We start from the raw sequence: 18,702 nt of genomic DNA, 5'->3' as shown, positions 1-18,702 counted from the left end.
TAGCTGGTTATTTTTAATAATAACCGGTTATATTTTTAGTGAAAACCTGTTATTTTTTAAAATATTCGGTTATTTTTAATCTTCTTCCTTATATGGCATTTTTTCACAGTTATATTTAATCAATATTACCCTGGACTGGTACCTGAAGCGGAGGGCTGATCACCTTTCCTTCATGCGTAAACGATCAATATAACACTGCGTTTATATGACGCAGTGCCCTATGCACCATTGGGATGCGGATAAGGGTTTTATTATTATTATTATTATATGGCATATCAGTTCTCCCCCGACGTCAACTATCACTTGAAGATACGAGTATGAACCAATTTAGAAACATTGTTCTTGAATCACTAGAACTTCACAACAGACATCTATTGGTGAGATGTAAAGAAGCTTTTTATGCAGCAGAAACTCTTATATTAGCAGAAACTCTTATATTGTAAGGTCCGAATCCTGGATTATGAGAAACGCCACATGAGAAACGCCGATCGATATGTTAGACATTTTGTGAAATGTTATTTTTTGGCGCCATGTGGAATTTGGGGTAAATGGCGTATGGTGAACAGAGACCACGTGTGGCCTTGTATCAAATTCATTTGTCTCACATATATATATATATATATATATATATATATATATATATATATATATATATATAGTAAAAATTGTAATTATTAAAAACAGTATATATAAATATAAATATATATATATATATATATATATATATATATATATATATATATATATATATATATATATATATATATATATATATATATATATATATATATATATATATATATATATATATATATATATATATATATATATATATATATATATATATATATATATATATATATATATATATATATATATATATATATATATATATATATATATATATATATATATATATATATATATATATATATATATATATATATATATATATATATATATATATATATATATATATATATATATATATATATATATATATATTTATATATATATATGTATAAATGTATGTATGTATATATATATATATATATATATATATATATATATATATATATATATATATATATATATATATATATATATATATATATATATATATATATATATATATATTATATATATATATATATATTTATATATATATGTATATATATATATATATATATATATATATATATATATATATATATATATATATATATATATATATATATATATATATATATATAAATATATATATATATATATATATATATATATATATATATATATATATATTATATATATATATATATATATATATATATATATATATATATATATATATATATATTATTTTATTATTATTACTATTATTATTATCTTATTATTATTTTTATTTATTTATTATAATTAAAAAAAATTTCTTTCAATTTCTTATTTCTTTCTTATTTTTAATTTCATTGTCTAAATAAAATGTTGTAAAACATATATGGCTGACTAAGTATTGCACCCACCACTTAGTCAAGCTGGAATAAAGAGTTAAAAAAAAAATATAGATATATATATATATATATATATATATATTATTTTATTATTATTACTATTATTATTATCTTATTATTATTTTTATTTATTTATTATAATTAAATTTTTTTTCTTTCAATTTCTTATTTCTTTCTTATTTTTAATTTCATTGTCTAAATAAAATGTTGTAAAACATATATGGCTGACTAAGTATTGCACCCACCACTTAGTCAAGCTGGAATAAAGAGTTAAAAAAAAAATATAGATATATATATATATATATATATATATATATATATATATATATATATATATATATATATATATATATATATATATATATATATATATATATATATATATATATATATATATATATATATATATATATATATATATATATATATATGTATATATGAATGTTAATGAAAATTTGGCATAATCAAGTACTTCACAATTAAAAGACGCATGAATTAGGAAGGATTATTTTCAAAGACAGATTTGTGTGGCGTTATATTTTCTCTACCTACCCCTTCGGAGAAGCCGCGTGACAGATAGTAAGTTTAAATAAATCAAGCATGATCAAGGAGAAATATGCTTTGTGAGCTATAATATCAAATGTCTTATTTTTACCTTCTGTTATATGCTAATGTCCGAAGTGACTATCATATCCAAGCCAGAGTTCATAAATCCGCGTCAATCCGCGTCTCAATTAGCATCACCCGGCGGCTAGCGAAAAAATTCAAACTGTGGATGACTCCTATGTAAATATTTGCGTCTTCAATGGAATTTTTATTTTTAACGGCTTTAACCCTAGATTACTAAACTATCATACGAGTAACGTTGTTACGAAACATTCGTAAAAAATACGACATAAGAATAAAACGGGAATAGGCGTAGTTTGGTAGACGCTCGACTGCGTAACTGGCGTCGCGGGTTCGATTGCCGTCAATTGGTCTGGGTGTTTATGATGTATTCTTTACATTGACCTTCCCCATCCTTACTATCCTACCTGTAGACAAGCATCTAAAAAAGACGCTTTGCGGGTTATTCCTTTAAAAAATAAAAATAAAAATGAGATGATCAATCACATTTATTGATTTAAAAGTCGTTCTTCTATTGCTTCTTCCTTTACATAGATCCTTAGATTTGTATGTTTATTTTTTTTATCTATTTTTTAAATAAAAGAGAAATATTTGTGTTTTTTACTATTCACAAAAATACTTCAATTTCATACTATTTCTGTGAGACTAAGCGGATCATTATTAAAAATAGTTATCAAATTGTGTATCGAGTCAGAAACTTTGACTCGAGAGTCCGCGACGCTAACCACGGGACCTCAACCCGACACCCTTATCCATTATCTCTTGTGATGTGGACTGTCAGTTGTCACGCCATCGCTTTGGAGGTCTTCTAGGTGGTCTTCTTCCGTCTAGGTTCTCTTGAAGAGCAATTCGGACTGGTCTATTTTATTGCATTCTATTGACATTAGCATTCCAGAATCGTCTTCGCTGTCTTCCCCATCAGACTATATCCTCCCATGTACTACACATTTTCTCAATTTCCACGTTCCTTATTCGATCTCTTAAATTGTTTCCGGTTATGCATTTTAGAAGCACCTAATAGTTAAAAAAAAAGAGTTTAAAAAATCACGAAGCAATCATTGAAAAAATATATTTTAACGTACATTAAAAAAAGCACCGTAAAGGGACGCAAGAACAACTTGAAAATTATTTTTTCCACGAATAGTATTTTTTTGTCGTAATTTTTACGATAGTTCAGTATTCAAGGGTTAAACAAAGACCTCAAACAAGAGCAAATGAGAAAGAAAAATGATAAACAGTTTCGGCGAACAAATATTTTCAATGTCTAGCGGTGAATGAATCATAAATATGATTCACAAATGATTGACTAAAAATTTTGGTTCACAAATAAAAAGCTTATTCAACTCAACCATAGATGCTCCCTAGAACTCACATATGATATAGAACGTGTCAATTTTATGATAAGCATTATCGACATATTAAAAAATGGTGTATTGAGATGTCTTGGACAGGTGGAGTGAATGTGTGAGTAAGAAAAGAATGAATTTGGAATAAAAAGCAGAGGAAGACCGAGGAAAACTTGACATCGTTAAGCACACCAAATTTTTGGATCGGAATAATCGGCGATTATGTATGAATGTTGTAAAGGCGAAGAATGTTTGCAGAGACAGAGTGGCATGGCGTTTCATTATCTCTGCCTACCCTGCGAGGATGTGGCACTACGATTAGTTAATTATTTATTTTAATTAAATTCATTAGTTAAATGTGAGTGAATTTCAAATATGTTTTAGTTAATACATGAAAAGACCCATTTTCTAAGAAATATTTCTATATTGAAATCGTTTTAATTTAAAAATGATGATCATATCATGTTAAAATTTAAATAAAAATGAAAAAGAATATGGATGTCTGAGTATTTAAAGAGTGTACGACCTAACATAGGTAGGATAAAGTGATATTACTTTATACACGTGTAACATTCACCAATCTACCCATGAACACAATCACAAAACTCGAATTTCGGAACTCATACATATACCACAAATCTGACGTTGCATCATATCGCTCAGAGCTTTCAACAACGTCATTTATCAAAAAACTTGATTTTTCAGAATATCGTTTTTAAAGTTTAAAAATGTAATGAAATTAATTGAAAATAAATATCAAGCCACTTATTGATCTTTTAACTATGCAACAGATCTTTTTAGGTAAAACCTGAAGGTTTTTTATCCATTTGAAAAATATTTAGTATATATAAAGGAAACAATACCTTTTCTTCAAAATCCAAAAACAACACTTTCTGCCTTGTAGCGGGTAAATAGTAAGTTAAAAATATGCCACTTTTCCTGGGATATAGTACATTTTCTGGGCATTCCGAAAACATGCACAACTGAAAATTTACGGTTTTCGATATTATATATGACGTTGTTGAAACGAGTGAGTGATATGTGATTTCTAGAGAAGAATATTAGTAAAAGGATCTCCGCTAAAGCTTTTCCCGGGGGTGGTCTAATAAACGCGATTCTTTTAAAGAAACGTGATTCTTTTACTCTAATATTTACAAGTATTCTATATTTCCTTGGACTGGTACCTGAAGCGGGCTGATAACCTTTTCTTCAAGTGTTAACGATCAAGATAACATGCACCATCGGCTGCGGATAAGGGTTTGAAGAAGAATGTAAATGTACCAGATATGTAAATATATATATATATATATATATATATATATATATATATATATATATATATATATATATATATATATATATATATATATATATATATATATATATATATATATATATATATATATATATATATATATATATATATATATATATATATATATATATACATATATATATATGTATATATAAATATATATATATTTATATATATATATATATATATATATATATATATATATATATATATATATATATATATATATATAATATATATATATATATATATATATATATATATATATATATATATATATATATAAATATATACATATATATAATATATGTATGTATATATCCATATTTATTAAATACATTGAACCTCGTGTAAGCATTAAGTAGTTTCGGCATGTTTTGATTGAAAATCACTATTCAGAGTATGTTTTATTATGTTAGTATAATTAATTCCTTATCTACACATGGTAGGTACTCGGCTATATCTCAGTACCTGCGTACGTGGCACTAAAAGTCTTCTTTTATCTCTCATTAACTAAGTGACGAATCAAAGTACCTACCCTGAAAACAACGACACGCCTTTTGAAGTCGAAACTATAAAAAATTTATAGTGAAATAAATATTTTTTCTTGCTCCATCCCAACTTATCGCCTTTTTTTGGACCCATCCGACATCCGATCCGTGATGGTTCATAAGGAACTGTAATTAAAAGGTTTTATTTTTTTTATTTGTTCGGGAATTGTACAGTTTTACATATAAAAAAGTAAATAATAAACAATAGTTACATTAACAATAATAAACAATGATTTAAGAAAACACTTGTTTTTTACCACTTGAGTTTTATTAAAGACTACAAGTTTCAGAAGTTAAACTTTCATCATTCAGGTCTGTTATTATACAGACCTGAATGATGGAAGTTTAACTTCTGAAACATGTAGTCTTTAATAAAACTCAAGTGGTAAAAAACAAGTGTTTTCTTTAATCATTGTAACATGTCATACCACAAAGTTAATGCCGAAACAATAAATAAAAAGCAATAATAAACATTACATTACATTAACAAAAAATAGTTACATAAATAAAAATAAAGCCAATTAAACAATTCCACATTTATGCATAATAACTATTAAAAAACATTCAGAGATTTTTTTTTTTTAAATATATATGGTATAAAAATTTATCATACATGATTAAAATAGTCAAAGACATTGGTAACGTAAACCAAGCTAGGACACAAAATACCGAACCTTCTTTTAGTAGAACGGAAGGCCTGTTGACGACAGACAACAATCCGGCTTCTCCTGAGGAGTTTTACGTGGTCTCTACCCAGCAAAAAACAAATGTCAACGAGTTCCTGATTGGCTCACACTATGTACATTATCCCTCTTATTCCCAGCATAGATCTAAACACAAGATGTTGTTCAGCTTTACATTATTAAGGATTAGGATAGTATTCAAATAATAAGTAAATGATTATTTCTAACTAACTAACTAACTAACCATCACGCCGCTTCCCCGCAGGGGTAGGCAGAGAGAATAGAGCGCCATATCACTCTGTCCTTGGAAACATTCTTTGCATGCATGTATCTCATACATACCCGCCGATTGTTACGACTCCTAACCTGACCACTTTCAAGTATTTGGCATACCTGATCGTGCCATGTTTTTCTCGGTCTTCCTCTGCTTCTTTTCCCGCTAACATTCGCCTCATAAATGTGTTTTACCGTTCTTTCCTCACTCATTCGTTCTACATGTCCAAACCATCTCAACACACCTTTCTTAATTTTATCGATAATGCTTATCTCAGCTTTGCATTTATATAATACCTTATTTCGCTATTCGCACATCTGAATGATTATTTCCATATGCAAATAAAAGGTATTGTATGACTGGTAGAAATACATGCAAAATATCTCCTTTGAATATAAAATACAGTACATCTTAATGAGGAATTGTGCCTTATTCCGCTTATAAAACCAGACGTTAGTTACTCCAACTTACGTCACGTAGGGGAAACAAATAATCGTATTCACGTTTTGATACGTGACAACTCAAATTCACCCCCAAACCCCCCCGTAAACGTTCTTCCACCCTTCCAATATAATAAATCATTTTTACAAATTCTTAATCTATCAGACGCTTAATTGTTCACCCTACGGATGATAATATATCAACATTATAGGTGTCTTAGTGATATGGTAATAAACACTCTCCTTTTCATTCATCGTTCACATTGTGTAATACCACTTTAACAAACACTAATTTGTGACTACCGGTTTCGGAATAATCATTCCATCATCAGGTCATTCAAATAAAATTATTACGGTCTGACATTTACACAAAAATGAAATTTTGAAAGAGAGAAAGTAGACATTGTTTATTTTTGTATAATTGTCAGACCGTTATAATTTTATTTTAATGATCAGATGATGGAATGATTATTCCGAAGCCGCTAGTCACGAATTAGTGTTTATTAAAGTTGTGTTACACAAAGTGAACGACGAATGATAAGGAGAGTGTTATATTACCATACCACAAAGTTAACAATGCTTTTTATATACAAAATATAATAAAATAATAACTAACCGTCCACCTCCGTAGATTTTTAGGTCAAATGAAGATTGATGAAGTGATTTTTTTCTCTTTAATTTCTAATATTTATTCAATATTATCCTGGACTGTTACCTGAAGCAGAGGGCTAATCACCTTTCCTTCGTGTGTTAACGATCAAAATAACATTGCGTTTATATGACGCAGTTCCCTATGCACCACCGGGTGCGGATAAGGGTTTGAAGAAGAATAATATATGTATATATTTATATATATATATATATATATATATATATATATATATATATATATATATATATATATATGTACATATATATATATATATATATATATATATATATATATATATATATATATATATATATATATATATATAAATAATATTTTTTCCATACCCATTTATGAAACAAAAATAAATAGGATAAAGCGTCAAGTAATAATGGCTGCCGGATATTATACAGATAAAACGTATCTACGATAATATATTTCAGTAATTTTTGATCTCACACCAAACAAAAATGAAGTGGGTTGGATTATACCCTATTATTTTAATACATTCAATGCCTTTATGGATATATTACCCTGGAAGGGTTTTAAAAGTACCTTTATATACGTATAATATATGAACAATGAACATATATAATCATATTAAACAAAGTGGGAATATTTCATTTTGTATAACGTAGTTTTATAGAAATTAATTAAATTTAACATGTAAAGAGAAGGTCGACTATATATTTTTATTAACTTTTACTTCTTGAATTAATACATACATGTATAAATATAATAATAGGGTGGCGCCAAATTAATCATTCTATTGGAGATGTAACAATTTTTGCGAATGGCGTTATACGTCAATCACATTTCACATTTTGCTCACTCCTTTCAATAATGTTATATTACAACATTTTGAGTGTGTCCAAATACTTGTTCACAAAATCTGGATTATCTCCAATTACAGGAGTTATTTTAATATTATTTTTTGACATCCATCAAAGATGAAGAAGAAATAAGAATGAAGGATTTGGACCTCACATACTAATATAAGAGTTTCTGCTTAGTAAAAAGCTTCTTTACATCTCACCAATAGATGTCTTTAGTGAAGTTCTAGTGATTCAAAAACAAGGTTTCTTAATTGGTTCATATATAAAGAACTTCCAAGAATTTGAGTAGTGTGGTTGTCATTAATGGGTAGAATTGGTGAATGTTACACGTGTGTAAAGTGATCACTTAAACCAGCCGATGACGGTCGTCAGCCCCGTAAATGCCCAGACTTCCATATTCTTCTTCATCTTTGATGAGATGTCAAAAAATAAAATGTCACATTATATCAAAAAATTTGATTTTTCAGTAGATCGATTTTAAGGTTTTTAAAAATATAACGAAATGTATTAAAAATAATTATCAAGCCACTTTTTGAACTTTTTACTGTGCTTTTTACAAACAGATCTTTTTAGGTAAAACCTGAATTTTTTTTCTTCATTTGAAAAATATTTATAATATTCAAAAAAATAATTAAACAATACCTTTTCTTCGAAATGTAAACACAACACTTTCTGTCCTGTAGCGGGTTAATATTAAGTTTTGAATATGCCGCTTTTGCTGGGATATTGTACATTTTCTGGGCATTACGAAAACATGCACAACTGAATTTGACGATTTTCGATATATGACGTCGCACAGTGTGAGAATCAGCTAATCTAGCTGTACTAAATTAATAACTCCCTAACCTTAGTTATGTATACTATGTGTGATACGTCATTTTAAAGGTAATGAAACCAGGAATAGAGATTAGAAATAGTTTTATTAGAATGTGTAAGTACACGGTAAAAGTATGTCATTCAAAGGTCGAGATATTATTCGATGAACCTTCCATTGTACATAATCGTTTTAAAAATAAATTATGGTTTCACTTAATAAAATAATACATTAAATATCTCACGTTTTTAATATTGGTAATAGAAAACAGAAATACAATAAAAGCTCTAACAAAAAAAAAGCCAAAAAATTTGAACTCAAATAGGATATATTTAAAAAAATGTTTATAAATCACTGTGATTCAGTCACTTTTGCTATTTTCACTATCAGATGAACCCGAATATGGTACTTCGGGAGTTTTTAATTAACGTAGAAAATCAGAAGATAATTTACAGCTTTTTTGTGAAAGATTCCTCAAACTTGTTATGAAAGGGTCAGAAGATATAAAAAGGATGTGCAGCAAATCTCTTTTTGTATCAATTCTTGATATTTTACTCGTATTGTCCCTTCTAAATCTTTTAATATCTTTATGTCTAGCTTCTTGTGCTTCTTCCGAAAGTTTACCGATAGGTAGAATACAAGAGTCTATAATTTCTTTACCGTGTACTAAAATTTTATGGACACTTGCAGGCATGTAAAACCAAGAATAATGTTTTTAAAAAATTAGTCTTGTCTCTCACGCAAACTTATCAAAAGCATTAATATTTATGTCATATCCACAAGATAAAACCTCTAAAACAGTTTTAAATCATTGGATCAATTCTTCATTTAACCCTGTAATAGCTGCTGTTTTTGAGGAATTTTTAGAAATTTACTTGCAGTATTGCCGTCATTTGTATTGCCAGTACCATGTTTAGGTATGTCCACTAAAACACCCATTTCTTCCCTGAATTTTTCTTGTAAAACCATTTTTCTTAATTGAAGGTTTTCTTCATCACTCTTATCTCTAATTTGCCATTTTTAAATATTCAAACGATATGCAATATGCAGGAGACATGCGAAAAATCGAATCCACGCATGGAGGAGAGATATTCCAAATGAATACATATTTTGATCTGGAATTTTGGTGATAAAATTGTCATTGTTCATCTCTCGAGGAGTTGCACCACAAATATAGCATTTGTTTGAAGATTTTTATGATGAAAGAGTGCTACAAATTGGTCCATCTACCATCGTAAATAACATTTTGTGATTTTCATTCACCTTAATTTCAGTTGAATTTTTTTACCCTCTCACATGTTTCTTCGAAATTTTTCAGTGGCCGTCCAATCCTAGTGCGAGTGTTATGATACGGTTGACAAACAGACGGCATAGTACTAAGAATATGCTTTGGCAAAGTAACTGATACATTGAGCCGTTTAGAATTGTATTTCAAGAATGTACTCATATTTCTCTTACTTTTTTGCCAACGAACATAAAATTTGCAACATAAAGCACTCACAAAATTATTTAAATATATTTAAGTAGTTTTATTGCACAAAGAAAAACCAAAGAAGTTCATTATGTAAGTGGAAATATTTTCTTTTCGCGATGCTACATCGATATCACGCCAAAGCTTAAACAATTCACTCCGAATAAAAGTTCGCCCGCTCACTGAAAAAAGGGAAAAAAATTAAGGTTTGCACCTTTTGGCAGAAAAAATCTACGGGCCTAAATAGATAAAGAATGAAAATATAATATAGTGGTACTTTTAGAGTGGTGTTCGAAGAAGTTTTTTTCTAAAGTCTATTCAATTTGACAAAAGTTTCTAAAAAAAAAATTGATTTTGTAATTTTGTTATAATTTTATTTAAAATGGATCGATTATATATTTGACATTTTGTAATAAAAATAATAATAAGTATACCTTGTTTTGTAGACTCCATGACAGTTTTCGTAAAAATAATCACCACAGCGCATAAAACAATCATCCGAACGCACTAATAAAATTTGACTGATAACTGAAAACTCACAGTACTTCCGCCATAACATAGTTTACGACGCTGCCAAACTAACACAGAGATTTTTACAAATCAAAATTTTTAAGTTTTATATAGATCAACCTTTCAAAATCATATTAGACATACAATTAATACTAAATGAAGATATTCATTTTAGGACTTTAGTACAGCTAGATTGGCTGATTCTCACACTGTGCGTCGTTGAAAGGAGTGAGCGATTTGTAAATAAAAACAGCTGCCGAATACAAACAAATTGTAATTAAAAGCCTGAATAAAGATTTTCATCACTCAAAATCTTTTATTTTTTTATAGTTAAAAATAAAATTCAAAAATAAATTGGATGATTTATTTTGCGCCACCCTAAATCAGTTTGCGGTAATATCTGTGAATCGATGAAACTAAAAATACTGAGTTTCTGTCTCTTCATTTTTGGCGCTGACAGCGCAAGGCCCGCGGAAGAGGTCGAGTCGCCATCTCGTCCAGCGATCTGGAGTCGTCCCACTCGCAACTCCGGAACCGAGGCCTGAAGGTACGTTTTCCATGTTACTTTTTTACATCTCAACATAGATTAAGAAGAATATCGTAGTCGTACAGGAGACTTTTAACGTAGGTAACTTTTTACTGTGCAACAGATCTTTTTAGATAAAACCTGTTAGGTTCTCCATTTGAAAAATATTTAGTATATCCGTTATATATTGTCCGCCTCCGTAGTGTAACGCTCGGCTACCATTCTGGAGGTCCCGAGTTCGATTCCCAGCTGGGGTCAAATAAATATTAATAATTTTTTCTTTGTAATATTTATTCAATATTACCCTGGACTGCTACCGGAAACGGAGGGCTGATCACCTTTCCTTCATGTGTAAACGATCAAGATAACACTGCGTTTATATGTAGCAGTGCCCTATGCACCATTGGGGTGCGGATAAGCGTTTTATTTTTATTATTTATTTTTATTTAAATAAAATAATTAAACAATACCTTTTCTTCAAAATGCAAGTAGTCATACAGGAGAAAGTGACCAACTAACAAAACGTAAAATGTTTAGGAGGGCCATTTAAGTCACTTTTGCTTGGCAAGAAAATAAACATCAATGCAGTTAGTCATTTTTAACAACTCAATATATTATACTTCCAAGTTTAAAATCCTTTGGGATTTTTTCAGGGCAATATTAAATTAGTAAGATATCAAAGAGTCAATGATCGGGTTTTTGTAAACAAATGCACTTGGTCACTTTCTCCTGTATGACTAGGATATGAAAATAGACTGGCCAGGATTGCTCTTCGAGAGAACCTAGACAGAAGAAGACCACTTGGAAGACCTACAAAGCGATGGCGTGACAGCTGCCAGTCCATGTCCCAGGAGATGGATAACGGAACAAACAGATCCGAGGATCTATAAGAAGTAAGAAAAAGAGGAAGTATATATAGGCATACATACGAGTATCTTTTTCTTCTTTACGTGTCATGTCGGGTAAACATTATATTATAAATAAATTTGTTTTAACCACTTTAATAACAAGTACCTACACTTTAACTTACTGGTTTCGACAAGAGCCTTGTCATCATCAGGGTTTATAAATTCTAAAACATTAAAATACTCATAATTAATTACATTCCCTTACCAAAAACTCCGTAAAAAGATCCACGAAAAACCCAATTATAGTTAACCACAGACACAGAAAAAAAATAACAAAATATCTAGTGTAGGTCTAGCAAATGAACGCGTATGTATGTGAGGGCGAATGTGCACGTGTAAAGTGTTTAATAGAGTGTGTGAGAGATATTCATTCTGCTGGAGATATACATACAATGTAGAGAAATATATTTTAACGATCCTCAGATTATCTCATCCTCAGTTTATATTATGGAAACACCGGTATAGGCACATTTTTTGTATTATTCTTTGACATCTCGTCAAAGATGAAGAAGAATATGGAAGTCTGGGCATTTACGGGGCTGACGACCGTCATAGGCTGGTTTAAGTGATCACTTCACACACGTGTAACATTCACCAATTCTACCCGTTATTGACAACCGCGCTACTTTAAATTCTTGGAAGTTCTATAAATTCATTCAAACCCTTATCCGCACCCCAATGGTGCATAGGGCACTGCATCATATAAACGCAGTGTTATCTCGATCGTTTACACTTGAAAGAAAGGTGATCAGCCCTCCCCTTCCAGTACTAGTCCAAGGTAATATTGAATAAATATAAGAGTTAAAAAATCATTTATATTTATTCGACCGCCCTGAGAATCGAACCCGGGACCTCCAGTACGGTAGCCGAACGTGCTGACCATTACGATACGGAGGCGGACATATATGCTTTATATATGAAACAATTTAGAAACCTTATTCTTGAATCACTTCACTACAGACATCTATTGGTGAGATGTAAAGAAGCTTTTAATTGAGCAGAATCTCTTATATTAGTACCTATGTGAGGTCCGAATCCTAGATTATAATCACATACATGAGAAACGCCAATAAATATCATTTTCATTTTTATTATTTCAGCTTATAATTCGACCAGCTAATTTATTGCCAACATTTTTTGTATTTACCTAGATATTTTCTCCTTTTATTTTAATAACAACAGTTTATTTTATTATCTTAATGAGAAGAATTTTGCTGAAACTCGTGTAAGATTAAAAAAATAGATCATTTCCAAGGTTAGAAAAATATTTTCCACCCTTATTTTTTGCTTACCTCAGTACAATTTCTTTTGTAAACGTTCCACAATGAGTAGTTATTAAATTGACAGAATTATAAGATTTTTCTTTTTAACCCTTGAATGCCACTTTAGCACGAAAATGATACAAGTAATCATTCAAGTAAACAAAAAAAGCTTAATTAAAATATGTATTACTTATTAAATGAAACACAGATTTTTTGAGTCTATACTAATAAAAATAATAATAATAAAACCCTTATCCGCACCCCAATGGTGCATAGGGCACTGCGTCATATAAACGCAGTGTTATCTTGATCGTTTACACATGAAGGAAATGTGATCAGCCCTCCGCATCAGGTACCAGTCCAGGGTAATATTGAATAAATATGACAGTGAAAAATATCTTATATTTATTTTACCCCCCTGGGAATTGAATCCGGGACCTCCAGAAAGGTAGCCGAGCGTGCTGACCATTACACTACGGAGGCGGACAAGGTCTACTAAGTTGTCTACTTTTTTGAGTCTACTAAGTTGTATTTTATTTACAACATTTTGAGTGAGTCCAAATGCTTGTTCACAAAATCTGGATTATCTCCAATTACAGGAGTTGTTTTCATATTATTTTTTGTATTTTATTTATTGTTTCGGCATTAACTTTGTGGTAAGATATGTTACAATGATTAAAGAAAACACTTGTTTTTTACCACTTGAGTTTTATTATAGACTACGTGTTTCAGAAGTTAAACTTCTATCTGTATTATACAGACCTGAATGATGGAAGTTTAACTTCTGAAACATGTAGTCTATAATAAAACTCAAGTGGTAAAAAACAAGTGTTTTCTTTAATCATTATTTTTTGTAATTGGAGATAATCGAAATTATGTGAAGGAGTATTTGGACACACTCAAAATGTTGTAAATAAAATACAACTTAGTAGACTCAAAAAAGTAGACAACTTAGTAGACCTTGTCCGCCTTCGTAGTGTAATGGTCAGCACGCTCGGCTACCGTTCTGGAGGTCCCGGGTTCGATTCCCAAGGAGATAAATAAATTATCTGGTCAAATTACAAGCTTAAATAATAGAAATGAAAATGGTATTTTCTGGCGTTTCTCATGTGTGTGATTATAATCTAGGATTCGGACCTCACATACTAATAAAAGAGTTTCTGCTCGATAAAAAGCTTCTTTTCATCTCACCAATAGATGTCTCTAGTAAAGTTCTAGTGTTTCAAGAATAATTTTTTAAAGTTGGTTCATATACCATATACTTATAGAACTTCCAAGAATTTGAGTAGTGTGGTTGTCAATAATGGGCAGAATTGGTAATTGTTATACGTGTGTAAAGTGATCACTTAAACCAGCCAACGACTGTCGTCAGCCCCGCAAGTGCCCAGACTTCCATATTCTTCTTCATCTTTGATGGGATGTCAAAAAATAATATATATTTTATTTTTAAAAACACATCAAAAATAATATTGTGACAATTATTTCGCCTAGTTATGGCATTTTCAAACGAATTAAAGGTTAAATTCGTAATTGGTGTGTTCTTTTATTTTTATTATGTAAATGGTACAATAGTACCGTATATATCAAAGTTAAAATTAAAATAAAATAAAAAATAAATGGACTGACGGTCCCAGATTCGAGTCTTACTTTCCCAGAAAATAAATATAAGTGAACGTACCTACATGCCCCATTAACTATTATTGTCTCCCTTAAATTATAATTTAACATGTTAAAACTATTACTTAAGTACCTAGAATTGTATGGCTACAAGGACCGTCAGTCCATTTAATCTTCACATTCGTTTGAAAATGCCATTACTAGGCGAAACAATTGTCACAATATAAATTTTGTGTTTTTTAACAATCAAATACAAATTAGTAGACTCGAAAATCTGTGTTTAATTTAACAATTAATAAATAAATTCAAATGGAGTTCTACAAATTAAAGGCGAAATCAATAAATAAAGAAAAGCTTATACAATTCATAGTCAATGACTTGTGTGAATTAGGGGATAATTACCGGATCTTGGGATTCAAGGTTATAGAAATTCCAGAGATTATCTGATCTGCGATTCACGAGTTTTCTGGTTTTCTGGGAAGGAAATTTAAAGCATCTCTTTTTTATTTTTTTTATTCTTAATCTCCTTACAGTAAACGAAAAATCTGTTTTAAAATTATTTCAGACTCTTTTCATTCTTCATACATTAAGGCATCTCATCATACATTTTCAAACCCTTATACATTAAACAATTTTGCGACTCGTTTTTTTTTTCAACAATGGCAGTCTTATTTTATCCTCATTTCTAGTAATAGATTCATGACAATTTTTGTTCAAAATATTTTGGTAAATTATCGTTAAAAAAAATTATATATAAAGATCAGCATATTAAATTTAAGTCTCTTTTTATATATATTATCACTTTTTTATATACAGTTCTTCTCTCATTTTTTCTATGTTATTATATCTATTTTTCAATCCAATTAAAGGAACTTAATCTACTAGCAATTAACACCACTTAAATATGAATTATTTGTCAAAAATTAATATTTTTACTAACGATTTTTTCAAATCTATTTTTTATTCCAAGCTGTTACACGCCTTAACGATTTATAGAGATTATTTATGAGAGAATGACCAAGAAAATATGTCTGGCGAATGTGAGCGGGAGAATACAACGAGCACAGCCGAAAACGACTTGGCACGATCAGATCATTCAGGATCTAAAATCTGGTGGCGTCAAAAGTCTGCGTAATCGGAGAACATGTTTGATTAAATTTATGGATGTGAACGAGGCGAGGAGTATATTTCAGGACAGAAGGGTGTGGCGTTGCGTCCTCTCTGCCTACCCCTGCGGGAAAACGGCGTGATGGCAGTAGTAGTAGAAGTTAAAAGTGGCTTATTCCCGAGGGTTTTTTTTTATTCCCGTGAGTTCAACTTATCTACGGATAAGAAGTGGATCTGACGTCGGGTTCCTGTTTGTTCCGCATAAATTTCCGCTTTACTCATAGTATTTCTAAAAATACTTGGTAGTATTTATAGAAAATCGATTTGAATATTGTTTCTGGGTTATCGTAGAATACATTAACCCTTATACTGCACTAGTGCCTTTGTTTTTTTACTGTGTTTACCAACCCCTATGTAAACAAACAAAAAGTCAAATATCTTCATCCCTTTCACGACATTGTAAACAAGTGTCCTATTATGATAAAATGTACCTATAAGTAAACAAATATTGTTGTTTTTTATGTGTTTATATATCGCTCACTCCTTTCAAGAACGTCATAAATCAAAAATCATTAATTTTCAGTTTTGCATGTTTTCGGAATGCTCAGAAAATATACTATATCTCAGCAAAAGAGGCATATTTTTAACTTAATATTTACCTGCTAAGAGCAGAAAAATGTTGTTTTTGCATTTTGAAGAAAATGTATTTTTAAATTATTTTTTTAAATATACGAAATATTTTGCAAATGGAGAAAAAATCTTCAGGTTTTACTTAAAAGATCTGTTGCACAGTAAAAACATCAATCCGTGGCTTGATATTTATTTTTAATACACTGTGCTATATTTTTAAACATTAAAAACGTTCTCCTGAAAAATCAAGTTTTTTTTTATTTATGACGTTCCTGAAAGGAGTGAGCGATGTGTTACAAAAGGAATCTTTTTTTATTCGCATCATTTTAAATGTGTCCAAATACTTGTTCACAAATCTGGCATTCCTCCAGTTAGGAGTTATTTTTACATTTTTCTTTTGACATCTCAACATAGATAAAGATGAATATGGAAGTGTGGGTATTAACAGGGCTTATGACCTGTGATTAAGTGATCACTTTACACACGCGCAGCATTCACCATTAATGACAATCACACTACAATTTTCTATGGATTCAGAAGTATTTGACACATTTTTGGATAAATGGCTATGACAATATCGCGTTAGCAGATTGCCGAATTTGGAATGAAGAAAACCTAGAAGCCTTTGTTGAGACATCCTTTTACATATCGCTCACACCTTTCAACAACGTCAAATATCAAAAAACTGGATTTTCAGGACATCGTTCTTAAAGTTTAAACATATAATAAAATGTATTAAAATAAATATCAAGCCACTTATTGAACTTTTTACTGTGCAACAGATCTTTTAGGTAAAACTTGAATGTTTTTTCTCCGTTTGAAAATTATTTAGTGTATTTAAAAAAAAAACACCTTTTTTTCAAAATGCAAAAACAACACTTTCTGCCCTGTAGTGGGTAAATATTAAGCCAAAAATATGCCGCTTTTGCTGGAATATAGTACATTTTCAACAACGTCATATTTAAATATGACGTTGTTGAAAGGAGTGAGCGATATGTTTAAAATAATCAACAAGAGTTTTTTTATGATTTATTTCCAGATGCACAAAATGAGGGTTCAGGACGGAACACAAATGACCACGTCAGGCAGCCGCATGTCTCGCCGACTGCGTCGCACCAGTCTGCTGGCCGCTCGTCACCTGCAGCGCCAGCCGGAGCCCCCGAGACAGGAGCCCCTGCCGGGGGGTCAGCCTCCGGAGACGGAGCCCCCGGGCCAAGCCCTGACCTGCTTGTAAACTAGACCGTGGTAAGTGTGGCCAAAAACCAGACCAATGTTAACTTGATCATGGTAACTGTAGCTAAAAACCAGACCAATGTAAACTGGACCATGGTAAGAGCAACTAAAAACTAGAATAGTGTAAACAAGAGCATGGTGAGTGCAGGCTAAAAACTAGATGTAAACTAGATCATGATAACTGTAGCTAAAAACTAGACCAATGTTTACTAAACAATTGCAATTATAGATAAGAACTATAATTTTTTATAAAAAAAATTAATGCCCATTAGATCCTAATCTTGAAAAAAAATATCAAAAAAGACTATTATACTATTAATTATATAAAACCTTGAGTGTAAGTCCCTCTCCAAGCATAAGAGCTTAGTCTCTTTTTTGGAGAGGCACAGCGAATC

At 30.1% G+C, this 18,702-nt stretch overlaps 1 protein-coding gene across 1 annotated transcript in view; it reads left to right on the top strand.

Moving 5' to 3' along the window:
• The window catches only part of LOC148313386 (galanin receptor type 1-like), a 54,823-nt gene extending 36,515 nt beyond the window's left edge, over window positions 1-18,308 (top strand). The window contains 2 exon segments of the mRNA XM_088263643.1: window positions 11,485-11,571; window positions 18,114-18,308. Coding sequence (XP_088119769.1) covers window positions 11,485-11,571; window positions 18,114-18,308 — 282 coding nt within the window.
• Window positions 18,309-18,702: the final 394 nt, after the last annotated feature.

The sequence above is a fragment of the Brachycentrus maculatus genome, unplaced genomic scaffold (genome assembly GCF_059751285.1).
Source record: "Brachycentrus maculatus isolate JH-2025_06_01 unplaced genomic scaffold, ASM5975128v1 h1tg000013l, whole genome shotgun sequence".
NCBI classification, from domain to species: domain Eukaryota; kingdom Metazoa; phylum Arthropoda; class Insecta; order Trichoptera; family Brachycentridae; genus Brachycentrus; species Brachycentrus maculatus.
This window is presented reverse-complemented; position numbering and strand designations above follow the sequence as displayed.